The 14,779-nt window shown below is 33.5% G+C and overlaps 1 protein-coding gene across 3 annotated transcripts; it reads left to right on the top strand.

Moving 5' to 3' along the window:
* Positions 1-3: 3 nt before the first annotated feature.
* Positions 4-10,784, top strand: dcun1d5 (DCN1, defective in cullin neddylation 1, domain containing 5 (S. cerevisiae)). Of its 3 annotated transcripts, none has more exons than XM_056478261.1 (11): positions 4-107; positions 3,910-3,960; positions 4,051-4,093; positions 4,198-4,300; positions 4,390-4,481; positions 6,929-6,999; positions 7,083-7,174; positions 7,253-7,361; positions 8,649-8,753; positions 10,207-10,309; positions 10,384-10,784. In XM_056478261.1, exons 4-11 carry the CDS (start codon positions 4,230-4,232, stop codon positions 10,437-10,439), a joined length of 699 nt encoding a protein of 232 aa, XP_056334236.1. In that variant the 5' UTR covers positions 4-107; positions 3,910-3,960; positions 4,051-4,093; positions 4,198-4,229; the 3' UTR covers positions 10,440-10,784. The 3 variants fall into 3 exon arrangements, with proteins under 3 accessions (XP_056334236.1, XP_056334233.1, XP_056334235.1); XM_056478258.1 differs by having other exon boundaries at positions 4,051-4,085; XM_056478260.1 differs by lacking the exon at positions 4-107 and adding an exon at positions 166-193 and having other exon boundaries at positions 4,051-4,085.
* Positions 10,785-14,779: the final 3,995 nt, after the last annotated feature.

Below are 14,779 nucleotides of genomic sequence, written 5' to 3' on the forward strand. Positions count from 1 at the left end.
CCTCCACCAGTGTGAAACTAAAGCAGCCGCAGATTTCAGCACAAACGCAGCTGAAATTGGTAACAAATAAACCGAACGGGAAGAGCAAAAAGCAGCTGATATTTCAGGTTTGATGAGAGAACACTTCATTACGACAAGTTTCGTGTTTGAGGGGTGTTTTATCGAGTGTTTTTTGTGATATTTAGATGAGCCGGTGAGCTACTGTTCATGTATGTTCATTTATCACATGCGTGTGTTTGTTTTTACTCAAACTGTCGGATGTTTTGACGATGTTTTGCTTTTTATTTCTGTATACACGTATTTTGACGGTTTTACACGTTTAGAAGTGTTTTAGGGTTCGGATATGAAGCAGTTCAGCCATTTCAGAAACCTCTAAAACGGAGCATTTGAGCTCATACGTACATCGGGTTTTGTTGTATCCGACAGTTGCTTGTATAACAAACCTTTAAACTTCTCCAGATAAACCAAACAGTACATTAATTGAGGGATTTACTACTGAAAGATTAATTATATCTATTTGCGTTATAAGTGTTTAAATACTTAAAATAATCTAAATAAAAAATCACTTCTGTATGAACTAGATCATTTATATACGATATCAAAACGATGTTCAACTTAACTAACAGACGTAAATCAGCTTTTAATTAAAACGTTTACCTAACATTTATATTTATAATATATTTTTAATCATTTCTTTGTCTTAAGAAATATCTGTCAAATCTTCTAACGCAAGTCGTGTATCCTACATTTGTTTGTATTATAAGAAACTTTTAAACTTTTCTATGTAGTCAAATATCACATTAATTTAGAGATTTACCACTCAAATATTAATTATAAATACGTCAAGTATTTAAATACTTTTTGAAAAAACAAATTAAAAAGTCAGTTTTGTATGTACTAATTCATTTATATTCGTTATCAAACTTATGTTCGTCATTAGACATAGACTTAAATCAGCTTTTAATTAAACTGTTTACCTAACATAAATATTTCACATAACACACAAAACAATCAGACTTAAATCAGGTTTTACTCAATGTTTACAACATATTATAACATTATTATTTCTAATAGATTTTTAATCATTTGATTCTTCTTTCTTTGATTTGTTCAAGTTATGGTGTTCAGCAATGATTGTTTTTGTTCATATAAAGCTAGTTAAAATTACTAGCGGACAGTACATTTATCCATCATTTATATTCAGTTTTTAAAGATCTTGACAGGTTTTGTAACATGTAAGTTGTATTATAACAAACCTTTTTACATTTTTCATGTAAATTGAACGTTACATTAATTGAGAGATTTACTACTGAAATATTAATTGCATCTATATTTGCATTATTGGTATTTAAACAGTTTGAAAAATCTAAATTAAAATATCAGTTATGCATGTACTAGTTAATTTCTATACGTTGCCAAACTGATGCTCATCATTACTTATAAAAATTAGACTTGAATCTGCTTTTCATTAAAATATTTACCTAATATTAATATTTAAAATAATTTAATAATTTGATTTCTTTCTGTATTAAGAAATATCCTTATCAAATCTTGTAACGTGTAAGTCTTGTATCCTACATTTGTTTGTATTATAGCAGACCTTTAAACTTTTACATATAATTAAACATTACATTAAGAGATTTACTACTGAGATTATCTATTTACGTTATTAATATTTAAATGCTTTTTGAATAATCTGAATTAAAAATCATTTACGTATGTGCTAGTTGATTTATACAAGTTATCAAACTGATGTTTATCGTTACACATAAAAAGAAATCTGACTTAACTCAGGTTTTAGTTCAAATGGTTACCTAACATCATTTATATTTATAATATATTTTTAATAATTTGATTTCTTTCTTTCTGTCTTAAGAAATTTCTGTCAAATCTTCTAACATGTAAGTCTTGTATCCTACATTTGTTTGTATTATAACAAACCTTTAAGCTTTTCCATATAATCAAACATTACATTAATTTAGAGATTTACTGCTGAAAGAGTAATTGTATCTATTTGCGTTATAAGTATTTAGATATTGAAAAATCTAAATAATATATCAGTTATATATGTACTAATTAATTTATGTTATCAAACTGATGTTCACCGTTACACATAAAACAATTAGACTTAAATATGGTTTTATTTAAATGTCTGGCATTAAATTAATCTGACATTATTAATATTTCTAATAGATTTCTTTCTTTGATTTGTTCACGTCATGGCGTTCAGAAATGTCTGAGTTATTTATTTATTTTGTTTTATATAAAGCTAGTTAAAATGACTTACAATACATCTATCTATCATTTATATATATTTTTTTTAAAGATCTGAACAGTGAGAAAAATATCCTTGTCAAGTCTTGTAACGTGTAAGATGTATTATAACAAACCCTTAAACATTTACATATAAATCAATCATTACATTAAGGGATTTACTACTAAAATATTAATTATATCTATATCTTTTTACGTTATTAGTATTTAAACTGTTTGAAAAATCTAAATAAAAAAATCTGCTAGTCATTTATGTACATTATCAAACTGATGTTCACCGTTACACATAAACAGTTTGACCTTAATCAGGTTTAATTAAAATGTTCACCTAAAATTAATATTTCTAATAGATAGTTAATAATTTAATGCTTTCTTTCTTAGATGTGTTCAAGTTATGGCGTTCAGCAATTACTTTTTTTGAGTGATTTTTTTTTATTTATTTATTTTTTATTTATTTATTTATTTTATTTTTTTCAAATAAAGCTAGTTAAAATGACTAACGCACAATACACCTATCTATCATTTATATTCATTTTTGTAAAGATCTTGAATAGTGAGGAGTAGGACTGTACAAAATTGGAAAAATTGGAGAAATTCTTTTTTCACTGCGTTTTGTATTGCGATATAAATACAATTTCACCAGATGACTTAAATAGCTCTATTTACAAAGTAATTGCTTCAGATTGATTGGGAGGATTTTGTAGGGGTGTGAAATATAAGTATCTTGTAATTTATTATATACATATAATAAACAAACTACCGTTGTAAATAAACACAATGGAGCAAATCTTAAAGTGAAACAAAACATGTTTTATGACTTTTCTGGAGTCTAACAGTATTCAGGCACAGAAATTGAATAATCAAATGTTAAACAACACTACATAGTCTCAATCGTAGAAGTAATTCAATAAAATAATCTTTATTAAACTTCTTTATGCAAACCAAAACTGCTTTAAACTCTCTTAAAATGCTCACAGGCTCTAAAACACATACACGTGATTAACTTTCACTCTCGTGTGCTTAAATTCTGCAGTGCCTAAACAAATCATTTTAACCTGTGGTTTGAGGTAATCTATCATCCCAAATCAACATTGCATGTCTTGCGATGTGACTATTGCGAATGCACACATTGCGATGTCGATGCTCAAACGATATATAGTGAAGCCCTAGTGGGAAGATAAGAGAAGAAATATCCTTGTCAAATCTTGTAACATGCAAGTCTCGTTTCCTACAGTCGTTTGTATTAATACAAACCTTTCCACATAAATCAAACATTACATTAATTGAGGGATTTACTACTGAAATATTAAATATAATCTATATCTATTTACATTATTGGTATTTAACCTGTGAAAAATCTAAATAAAAATCATTTATATATGCTATCAAACTGATGTTCATCGTTACACGCACAAATTCAGACTTCCATCATGTTTTAATAAAAGTGTTTACATGTTATATTAATATTTCTAATCATTTTTTAATGATTTTCGATTGACGAAGGAATTAATTTTCGAGTTATGGTGTTCGGCAATAACACAAAGGGTTTTTTATTTTGTATAAAGCCAATTATAATGACTAACACAAAACATCAATCATGTATATCCATGTAAATATGAATATTTTCTTATATAGGTCTGAACAGTGTGAAGTTAAGAAGAGAAGAAATATCCTTGGACAAATCTTGTAAGTCTAAATTACACCATGATGATACATGTTTGAGTATGACTTATACAGTGTATTAAATCATGAAGGGGTTTTTCCTGCTGTTTTTAGCTGCTGCTACACTTGAATGGACTCGATGCCCAAAGGTATACAGGTAGAGCTTCTTTCTGCTCTTCGCTTAACCTGAAATATCCAATTGGACGTAAAGGAAAGCAGCTGTCGGCTTCAATTTGTTCTGTTCATTTGTTAATCATCTAGTAAGACCAAACCAACTCACCCGGAGCTCCATTATGCCTGTGAAAAAGAAAAGAAAGTCGTCCGGTTCGGAAGATCCTAGTATTAGAAAATGTAAAATCACCAGGTACCAATATGTCTGCGTTTATTTTTTCTCAATATCTGTCACTTTGTCCGTTATAAATTCATTGAATTGTCTTGTCTTTAATAATCCAGTTACTGTAGGACACAAACTTCAGGACGCCTGGTAAACCCAGAGGAACATTTCTCCAACAAGAAATGCCTGGCCTGGTTTTATGAATATGCAGGTATGTGGATCATAGCGGTTAACATGAAACTCCATTCATAAACTGATATTTTACTGTGGGAATGTAAGACAAATTAAACGGTTTGTAATAAGAAAGTAATGATGGATAAGACATATATTTATTTATTAGTCTAGTGTAAATGTGTCCTTCAAAGACCACTATTAAAACAATGTGTAATACAGCTTTAATTGTTTGTTTTTTCTTCATACATAATGCAAGGTAAATTTATTTATACAGCACATTTCATACACAGTGGCAAGTGCTTTACATGAACAGGAATAAAAGAGACAAGTATAAGATAATAAAATAATAATAGTGATTAAGAACAGATTAAAATGTGTTAAAACGGGTTATAAAAGAGTGAAAAAAGAAAGACATAATAGTGCGATCTGTTGGATGTAGACTTTAAAATGTGTCTTGTTGATAATCACACTTATGTTTTTCAATATGAATGTCTGCTTTTGTAGAATATTAAATTTGATGTTATGGATTTTCTTCATCTTAAACTTAAAACTGTATTTTTACAAACTGGATATCTGCAGTCTAGGAATTCAGAGCAAAAACCATCTGAAGTTTGGAAATGCACCTTAAATTTCAGATGTTCACTATTCAGATTAAAGGTGCTGTTTGTAAGTTTTTAACTCTTCTAAAGCATTAAAATACCATGATATGTTTGCAGATATTTAAGAAGCATGCTAAGTGAACATACTTGTTTATCTGAAAAACAATGCTGAAGTCAGATATTCTGCTTTAAAAATGTGCGTCACATGCCGGAACTGTTTGTTTTGGTCATTTTAACCTGCCCAATGCAAGTTTAGCCAATTATATTTCAGCACAGTCTTAGTGGAAACTGTATTTCATTCATTCAGTCAGGAAGGCTCTCAAAGTATGTGTCGTGATCCAAATGCAACTTCCGGTGGACAGTAGCAGACTCCAAAATGAGACGCAGATTCAGAGTTCCACATGAGGTGGTTATTAATTAGCAATTAATATAAATATTATGAACATCAGGTGAGCAGGTTACATTGTAACCGCATTTCCTAACAACACCCTACGTGACGAGATTTGCAGTGATGAGCAATTGGCTGTTTGCACCAGACAAAACACGACAGAAGTTTAAATACAGCCATTCAGAAGCACAGAATATGCACTCACTCATGAAATGGTAAGGTTTATAATCTAATTAATAGATATTAACCCTCTTTAACATTATTAAATGTACATGCTGAATAACATATGTATTGGTTTGCACAGTCACAGTTCTAAAGAACAAATAGTTTATTTCATTTTCAAGATCTAAGCTGAACTATCTGTTGCTGCTTTCAGTAGTATGGTGATAAATGTGATGTAAAATGGCATTCAAACTCACATTATTAGCATTTAACACTGAATAAAGCACATGAGGTGTACCTGAGGTGATCATTGTCAGTTTATTCTGTTGTTCAGCTGCGAGAAATAGAAACCGCTTTTAACATCTAAACTTCAGGTGTTGGTTAGAACAAAAACTCCTTTTAATATGGAGAATATTCCTTCTATTGCGTGTCGTTGCTTTTATATAGAACACGGTTTAAATCAGCCTTTAGGCTCGATAGTTAGGCACACATAGATTGGTGTCATTAATCTGGCAACATGCGCTTGCGTGTGTTTTGAACCAGGAGTGCAATAACTAGTTCAGCCACTGGGTGTCAAACGTACATACTGCACCTTTAAGAAACTCAAATCAAGAAATTCAAATTCTAAATAATTTTAATTTGCATATAATATTCACTTTTATTAAATGAAAACTGTTAATAATTCAGATTAACACAATTCAAATTCAGATTGTTTTAGCATATTTTAAGCTCCATAACTGACTTGCATGGAAAACAAAATATGGATGTTAATGTGTGTCACAGACGGTCTAGATCAGGCATGGGCAAACTCGATCCTTGAGGGCCGATGTCCCTGCAGAGTTTTGCTCCAACACTAATCAAACACACCTGAACACCCTAATTAGTCTCTTCAAGATCACTAGACTATGCAGGTGTGTTTGATTAGGGTTGGTGCAAAACTATGCAGGGACACCGGCCCTCCAGGATCAAGTTTGCCCATCCCTGGTCTAGATGATTGGAAGTACCAGGATGAGCTTGTGGTGTTGGTATCAACGGTTGTTAATTTTTCAATATCATGCATCGAAATGTCACAACAGACATTTAATATATGTAAATGTATAAATTTAACTTGATGCAGCCAACCAAATGGGATGAAATCTTGTATTTGCATTGTCATTTAGCAGACGCTTCTGTCCAAAGCAACTTATAATTAAGCCGTATTACTGAATATATGAGTATTACTGAGGATTTGACTCGTATTACTGAATAAGTTATTAATGCATGTGACAGTAAGACAAACAATATTGAGAACATTGAGCAAAACTGATTTGTCGATGTGCTTTTAAATGCATGCAGGGACGGATGACATTGTCGGGCCAGAAAGCATGGAAAAATTCTGTGAGGACATTGGTGTGGAGCCAGAAAATGTAAGCAAAATTAAATAGCTCATGGTTTTATGAATGCAAAATTTGCAGTGTAATGAAATGACTTGTTTTGACGTCCCTTTTAGATTGTAATGTTAGTTTTAGCCTGGAAACTTGAAGCAACAAATATGGGATTTTTCACAAAAGAAGAGTGGCTGAAGGGAATGACGTCACTACAGTAAGACTCCCGTCACATGACAAAACACTTAAAGGTTTATTATCCCATCAGCTGTTGACTTCTCTGATTTCTCTACAGTTGTGACGGCACAGAAAGATTACAAGGCAAACTGGATTATATGCGCTCTCTGCTCAATGACCCGGTTATATTCAAGAGCATCTACAGATACGCCTTTGACTTTGCCAGGGTGAGATGTGTTTAAAGAAAATGATGCATTTGAAGATGCAAATCAGTTGGATACTTTTCTTGATGTCTGTTTATTAATGTTACGTCTCAGTTTAGGAGATTTCAAGATGCATTGATATAGGGGTGGGTGGTACACCGGTGTCATAGTCATCACCGGTGTGACATTGCGCCACGACATGGATTTCTAATACCGTAATAAATCAATTATGCGCTTTGAACGGCTGCATTTACATCAATAATAGCTAATTCTAAATAATAAGGCATTCAATTTTCTTCAAACGTTCAGTTGTGGTCTGAATACATGTCCTTATACTACAGGGCTCGAAATTGCAACCATTTTGGTCGCATGAGCACCCGAAATTTAATCTATGCGCCCTCATAATATATTTGGGAGCATTTGTGTGTCTGAATATGAAGGTTGTAGTGCAATCTGATTTGATTTTCTCTAAAAAACTTGCTGAATCGCTCTACCCTGCCGCTGTATTGGTTCATATTAGCTGTCAATCACTCAACGCTTCCCGCTGTCAGATGACAGGGAGCTTCTGTTACTGCAGGAAATGCAAACGGCTGAAGAGTGAAAAGTGCACAGGTTTGCAAACCTCACCTAAAGTTATAATAATAATAATGGCGCAGATGACAGCGATCATGACATGAGGTAAATGTTGATCCGCCAGCTGAGATCAATCGAGTGTTTTCGGAGAAGGTGCCCGAATCTCGATGCGTTGCATTCACCGCGTGTTCAGCGCAAATGTCCGCTAAATATAAAATCTAACACTGTACACATCATCGGCAAAGAAACTCACCTTTACTAAGTTTACACTGAAACTACGGCTCATAACAAAGAGCGGAATTGCGCTGGTGGTCATCATGAGAATCCTGCTCTGTCTGCTCATAAATTGGTGCGGCTGACTCGCCTGCTTTATTCCACCAACACAGAGAAATGAAGATCAGCTCATAACGAGACTGAGCATTTACAATGACCCAAACCAAAACTTTTAAAGAGTGATAGAAGTGAGACTTTCTTTTGTCCGTTCTTTCTTGAGATGTATATTATTTTGCTATTTAAAGTAATACCGTGATATTATACCGTCACCGTTCAAAAGATGAAAAATACCGTGATATTAATTTTAGGTCATATCGCCCACCCCTACGTTGATATCATCTTTTTATTTAAAAAATAATTGTTAATTATTAGCATCATTTCAAGATGTTTTTGTGTATAATTTACTAGTTAATGTTTCTATGATGTTTTTTCATCATTTTTTTTATTATTTATGTTTGTCTGTAGGATAAAGATCAGCGCAGTCTTGATATGGATACCGCCAAATCCATGTTGGCGCTGCTGCTCGGACGGACATGGCCTTTGTTCCCATTGTTTCACCAGTTTCTGGAGGTTTGTCATTTTTGTCGACTTTCATCGTAGAACTGGTCCAGTTAAAGCCCAAGTGAACTATATTACTATAACTATAACTACATTACTGTTTTTAGTGGACTGTAGAATCATGTTTCAGCTATGGAGTTTGTTTAAAGGGTGGTTGTTGGTACTTTTACCTCAGAATTAATTTGGTACATTTATTTCTCACAATTCACAAATGAGTTTATTTCCATTCTGGCATTGGATTCTTCCCATTCTGAATGTATTTCTAGCAATTCTGACTAGTTATTATAATTCGAAGTTCACATCTTGCAATTCCTATGGGTTTTACTTGTTCTTTCTTAATGATTTAGCAATTTTGATTTCACATCTTGCAATTCTTAATTTATTTCAAGACTTTTATTATTGCAATTCAAAGTTTATATCTTGCAATTCTCAAGTTTATTTATTCATATTTTTATTTTATTTTATTTTTTTTGCAATTTTGATTTTTACATCTTGCAATTCTGAATTAATTTTATTTTAGTTATTCCAATTCAAAGTTTATATCTTGCAATTTTTTTATTGTTGCAATTTAAATTTGCTTATAAATATAAACTACATAGACTGTCACATTTTTTATATGTTGTAATAAATTCATTACATTAATTATTGATTAATAAAACATGCATTTTTTTTCACAATTATTATTTGCATCTTACACGGGCTTTATATAAATAATTAGTGAATATTTACCTGAAAGTTTAGGAAAAATCATTTAAAAGTCCTGAAATGTTATTAGTAATTTTTGCATTTTTAAAATATTAAATTCTTTATTATTATTATTAGTAGTAGTATTCATTCAGTCATTTTCCTTTCAGCTTAGTCCCTTTATTAGGGTCGCCACAGCGGAATGAACCACCAACTTATCCTGCATATGTTTTACACAGCTGCAACCCATTACAGGAAAACACCCATACTCTCTCATTCACACATATACACTACGGACAATTTAGCTTACCCAATTCACCTGTAGCACATGTGTTTGGACTGTGGGGGAAAACAGAGCACTCGGAAGAAACCCACATGAACACGGGGAGAACATGCAAACTCCACACAGAAATTCCACCTGACCCAGCTGAGGCTTGAACCAGCGACCTTCTTGCTGTGACAGTGCTAACCACTGTGCCACCGCGTTGCCCATTATTATTATTATTATTAGTATTATTATTATTCTTTCTATCCCCGAAATTCAAACCTGTGTCTTTTCCTCTTGAAATTGCATGATGTTAACCTACAATTATGAATTTGTGAGTCAAAGCTCAGAATTGAGAGAGAAACTCCTAAGTTGCATGAAGTAAATAAAGTCTGCTGTGAGATAAAGTCATCTTTATTATTCTCTTTATCTCATAGTGGGAACAAGCTTCCGTATTGACTTAGTGATTTAATAATGTTTGGTAAGCTGCAACTAACAGACGTCTTTCTCCTCCAGCAGTCAAAGTATAAAGTCATGAACAAGGACCAGTGGTACAATGTGTTAGAGTTCAGCCGTACGGTTAATGCAGACCTGAGCAACTACGATGAAGACGGAGCCTGTAAGTTTGCTGCTTTCATGTTCTCCTGATGCAGATGTTGATCTGCTAATGATTGATTTGTGTGCTGGTTTCAGGGCCGGTGATGCTGGATGAGTTTGTGGATTGGCATAAAGTCAGAAATGCATTATAGCACAAGCAGACGCAGAACGAAAGCACACGAGTTTTGTTGTTTTCAATGGCATACCTCTCCTGGACGCCTTTCAACACGTCCCATGCCGAATACGGATCATCACTACCCAGAGACTTTTACAGTGTTACTTTAAAAGGCACAGAGGAATCACAAGACTAACAAAAGGGGAATATTTTTCATATGTGTTGAATTTGTTGCAGCAGTTCTATTGCCAGTGTTGTATGATTTTTCTGAAAGGGGAAACGGTCTGTTTGTAATTTTGGTCCCTTTCTTTTCTTTTCTCCTCAAAGTTTTACTTTGTTTATAGTGTTTTGAAAAGGACATAAATAAAGCAATTGTAAATTACTTGTTCTGCTAGTATTCTGTGGTTTGGCAGACACAGCACACGTTTTTAGTAATAAGACATTATTCAACTAAATATAAACACATTTGGGGTGACACGGTGGCTCAGTCGTGAGAAGCTCGCTGGTTTGAGTTCCAGATGGGCTAGTTGGCATTTCTGTGTGGAGTTTGCATGGTGAATTGGATGAACTAAACTCGCTTTAGTGTGTGTGTGTATGGATGTTTCTCAGTACGGAGTTGCAGCTGGAAGGGCATCTGCTGTGTAAAACATGCTGGATAAGTTGGCGGTTCATTCCACTGTGGTGACCCCTTATGAATAAAGGGACTAAGCCGAAAGAAAATGAATCAATAAACACATTTGGTATTAACTATTGTGCAGGCATTGACTGTCTAAAGGTTTGGGCTTAGTTTACTGTTGTTATTTTTTTTAAAAGACATTAATACTTCTGTTTAATAAGGATGCGTAACGTTGGTCAAAAAAATAACAGTAAAATCATTTAGAACATTTTTAATTATAATAAATGTCTCTCTTGAATATTATAGAAATAAAAGGTAACATTAAAAACATTTGGATAATTTAAGAAGATTTTTAATTATAATAAATGTCTCAAAAATTTCAGAAAAAAGTAACATTAAAAACATTTGGATAATTTAAGAAGATATTTAATTATAATGTCTCTCTTGAATATAAATAAAATTTAATCTTGTACAATAATACTATATGTGTTGTATTTTTCAAATCAATGCAGCTCTGGAGTAACCACACTGAAAAAAATGATTCAAAGATGATTCATTGGATTTACTCAAATTTTTTTTACGTTAAGTGGTTGTAAACAATTTATTTGGGCTGAATTTAAACAAACAAATTAAGTTGAACAGTGCTTAATTTGTTTGTTTAAATTCAACACAAATAAATTGCAACAGTTTTGCATGCAACACTTTTTTCAGTGCATAAGAGACTTTAAAAAACATTATAGGCCAAAATTGAAAAGGGGTCATCAAAATCATATTTATACATTTCCCTCATACATTATAATATCCTTTTTAAAAGATAAATATTACTATTATACTCTTGAGAAATCATCCTCATGATTTATAGAAGATTTTACATAAACATTTCTTACGCTGGATTAAAAAGACATTTTATTCTCATACGTTATTTGAAACATTGAAACATTCTTAATATCCTGATTCCTGTGACGCTCCAGAGACAGACGAGTCTTCGCTGAGGCCAGCTTCCAGCCTCCGCCACTGAGACTGCAGCTCTGCACAAGACGTTTGGCCAGCGGAGAAATTAAAATGATCGTGCCCAACTGAGTCTGGTTTCTCTCAAGGTTTTTTTTTTTCTTCACTTTCGCCAATTAGTGAAGTTTTTTTTCCCTCTCTGCTGTCGCCACTGGCTTCCATGGTTCAGGATCTGTAGATCATCTGCGCATCATTGGATTTGCTCTTCAATATTTGGACTCTCAGTAGTGATTATTAAACCACACTGAACTGAGATAAACTGAACTGAACTTAAACACTACAAACTGAACTACACTGTTCCTATTTACTGTGACCTTTTATGTGAAGCTGCTTTGACACAATCTACATTGTATAAGCGCTATACAAATAAAGGGGAATTGAATAGAATTGAATCTTTAATGCCAACAATAAAATTTTAATGCCAACATCTCCTTGAAACGTATTTGTATTATTATTAGTTTTGTTGAAAGAACAAAAGAGGTGACGATAAAGCTAACTAACAACCGAATAATTGTTAACATGATACACAGAACAGCTGAATGAATGCACACTTGGTTATGGCATTTGTAGATAATGGATTTAGACAGTAATATAGACTAATGTTGATAATCCTCAGGGCCCAGTTTTTCATAAAATTTCATCTGGATCAAATTGGTCCACATTTGGAAATCCCATGCTTTACAATCCAGGATAAACTGATTTATCTTACTTTTATGAGAGTTTTTTTGAAGAAACATTGGGTTGGATCACTCTGATCGAAAAAACAAATTTCAGGATTACCAAATTCTGTTTACCAGAGCCTTAAATGAACCAACAGTGTAGCCTATTGGCTTAGCAAAGAACAACAGCTGGGCAAAATACCAGTGGCACAAACAGCCATTGTTTACTTTAATGTTAAGAAACAGAAACGCAGTAATCAACAAACATTTGACATTTTTTAGTTTGTTCTAGTAATACAATACTGCTTTGGTGTCATTTTGTTGTTTTTTTGTTGTTTATCAAATCTCATTAGACGTGACATGCTTCATATAGGCTTCAAATATAAAGGAATTTATACATCATCAGTAACCACACAATTTTTTTTATTTGGTTAAAACAATCACAACTGAATCCACTCTTCTGATGGGATCAGGATAATCCAGTCCTAATCTCAGTTCAAAGTTTTGAATAACCCAAAGGTCAGGTTAAATCCAAATCAAATGAAAGATTGTATTACATGGTCTGATCTTATTTCAAAATCCCTCTGTTACTTTTGAAAAACTCATTTCCAAGATTTGGGCCTGTTTCAGAAAGGAGGTTAAGTGAAAACTCAGAGTATGTTAACTCTGAAATGAGCGAAACTCTGGGTTTTCCGTTTCAAAATGGCAGGTTTGTCAAACTCGAGAAGCAGGGTAAGTCAAGCCTGTTTCTGAAAGAGAGGTCATTTTTACTCAGAGTCAGTTACCGTGGTAACTGTGAACCTAACCAGGTCAGGAGCAGGTTTGATTCTCTAAACTCAAGAGTTTATGTCAGTCTCCTCCCCTTTTCGACAGGGACATGTACTATAACTATATAAACGGGATTATTACTTGTTCTGAAAACTATTTGTTAGTACTGCTTACAGTCTAAATGTCATATCGACCTCTTTCTCTTGATCGATAAAAAAGGAAGACACACAAGTGCACTTTTAAATCTATTAAAAACTCAATTTCAACTCAATCACTTTTCATCTTATCCCCGCTTTTTCAAGTGAAAAGTCAATAAACATCACACGTTACATTACTTATTTTAAATGAAAGAAATGCTGATCTTTTTTTTTTCAGATGTTGCCATGGTTACTCGTAATATCTGCGCTACATTGATAATGCCTCTTTATAGTCGCGGTGTTTGCATGTAAAGCTGGGGTCACACTGGACTTTCCTCCGCATAGACTCCCATTCATACGCACACGAATGCGTTCGATCGGAAACGAAAGGTCATGCGTCAAGTTTCACAGGTTACTGCGATGCAAAGTTCAAGCTTGGTGAACTTTGACCTGCGAAATCGCATCACTTGACTGCGTGAGACCAATCGAGGATCAAAACAGGACCTCTCTGGACAGAAATATAAAATATGGGCCAATCGCTCGTATTTATAAAGTCAAGTGATGCGATTTCGCAGGTCAGAGTTCACCAAGCTTGAACTTTGCACTGCAGCGACCTGCGAAACTTGACGCATGACCCTGCGTTTCCAGTCTAACGTATTCGCGTGTGTATGAATGGAGGTTTATGGGGAGGAATGCTCAGTGTGACTGCGGATTCAGTCTACTCAAAGTTGATTGACCTAACTCAGATCAGCTGTTCTGAAGCCGAAAACTCATAAAACTCATTTATAATGTCTCGGTACGTTAACTTAGAGTTCAAGTTTAAACTAATAATAATACTCCTACTAATCTACTAATTCTATAATAATACTAATACTTCTTACTTTTAAAGCTGTCCACAATCTTGCTTCTCCATATCTTGCTAATCTTGTTCATATCGCAACACCTTCTCGAACACTCAGGTCTTCCTCTTCCATTCACCTCACTGTTCCCTCTGTCCGCCTGGTCACAGTGGGAAACAGAGCCTTCAGCCACTCTGCTCCTCAGCTTTGGAATTCCCTTCCTCCTGATCTCCATTATTTAGACTCTCTTTCACAATTTAAAGCCAAGATTCATCCCGCCACGGCTACATTACAGCTTCTCATTCAAAACATTACATTTTTTTAATAGCGGGTGATAATCCCACCAAAAC

Source organism: Danio aesculapii, chromosome 18 (assembly GCF_903798145.1).
Source record: "Danio aesculapii chromosome 18, fDanAes4.1, whole genome shotgun sequence".
NCBI lineage: Eukaryota > Metazoa > Chordata > Actinopteri > Cypriniformes > Danionidae > Danio > Danio aesculapii.